This window comes from Merops nubicus, unplaced genomic scaffold, assembly GCF_000691845.1.
Source record: "Merops nubicus isolate BGI_N331 unplaced genomic scaffold, ASM69184v1 scaffold772, whole genome shotgun sequence".
NCBI lineage: Eukaryota > Metazoa > Chordata > Aves > Coraciiformes > Meropidae > Merops > Merops nubicus.
Genome location: NW_008592627.1, coordinates 1 through 737, shown reverse-complemented (window position 1 = coordinate 737; position 737 = coordinate 1). Strand labels below are relative to the sequence as shown.

General features: G+C 44.0%; 1 protein-coding gene across 1 annotated transcript in view; it reads right to left on the bottom strand.

The window, feature by feature from the left end:
• The window catches only part of CD44 (CD44 molecule (Indian blood group)), a gene marked incomplete at its 3' end in the record, with an annotated part of 21,898 nt that extends 21,312 nt beyond the window's left edge, over positions 1 to 586 (bottom strand). Inside the window, exon 1 of the mRNA XM_008935185.1 lies at positions 452 to 586. Within this exon, the coding sequence (XP_008933433.1) occupies positions 452 to 518 (67 nt within the window). The remainder of the gene's footprint in view (positions 1 to 451) is intronic.
• Positions 587 to 737: the final 151 nt, after the last annotated feature.

The window sequence follows — 737 nt, the reverse complement described above, 5'->3', positions numbered from 1 at the left end:
ACTGCAGTGTGTATTAGCTGTTAGTTCAGCCCATGGAAACTCAAAAAGGCATTTTTTTTTGCTGGGGCAGGGGTTCATCCCCATCCCCCTCGTTGCTCTACTGTCTGAAACGAAGCTGGGAGAGCAAACTAGGTATGGAACAGCAGTTGTATTGTCAAACTGAGCTTTGCCAGAGCTCGATTCTAAATTCCCTAACGCGCTTCTGTTCTTGAACTTACCCACAACAGTCTACAATTCCCTTTTTTATACATCTGGAATTACCCTTTACAAGCAATACACAGTTTTCTGTGACTGTACAGAACAGCAGAGCTGAGGTTACAGTCCTCTGATCACTCTTAGAAACACTAAAACTTCCTATAGATAGATGCAAGCAAGCTGTTAGCTATCTAGCACTGTCTGAAACCTAAACTTATTAGCAGCCAGAAGGGTTTTCATTCATAAAAAAACTTACGTGTTTCTGCTAGACAGAGCTTCAGCAAACATAATCCAAAAGTTGCCCAGAAAGGGAAGCTGGCCATTGTTTTCTCTGCAAAAACCAGAGATCCTTGCAAGCAGCAGAAGGAAGAAAAGCTCCGACACTGAAGCCTGCAGTCAATGAGTCTGAAGTTTGCTGCACTTCTTATTCTGATTCAAAGGAACTGAAGTAATGACATAACTGGGAGGGGGAGCTCCATCCAAAGTCACACCCATATTGCAACGAAAAGCTACCCAGAGTGAAGGGAGGGGGGGGGAGAAAG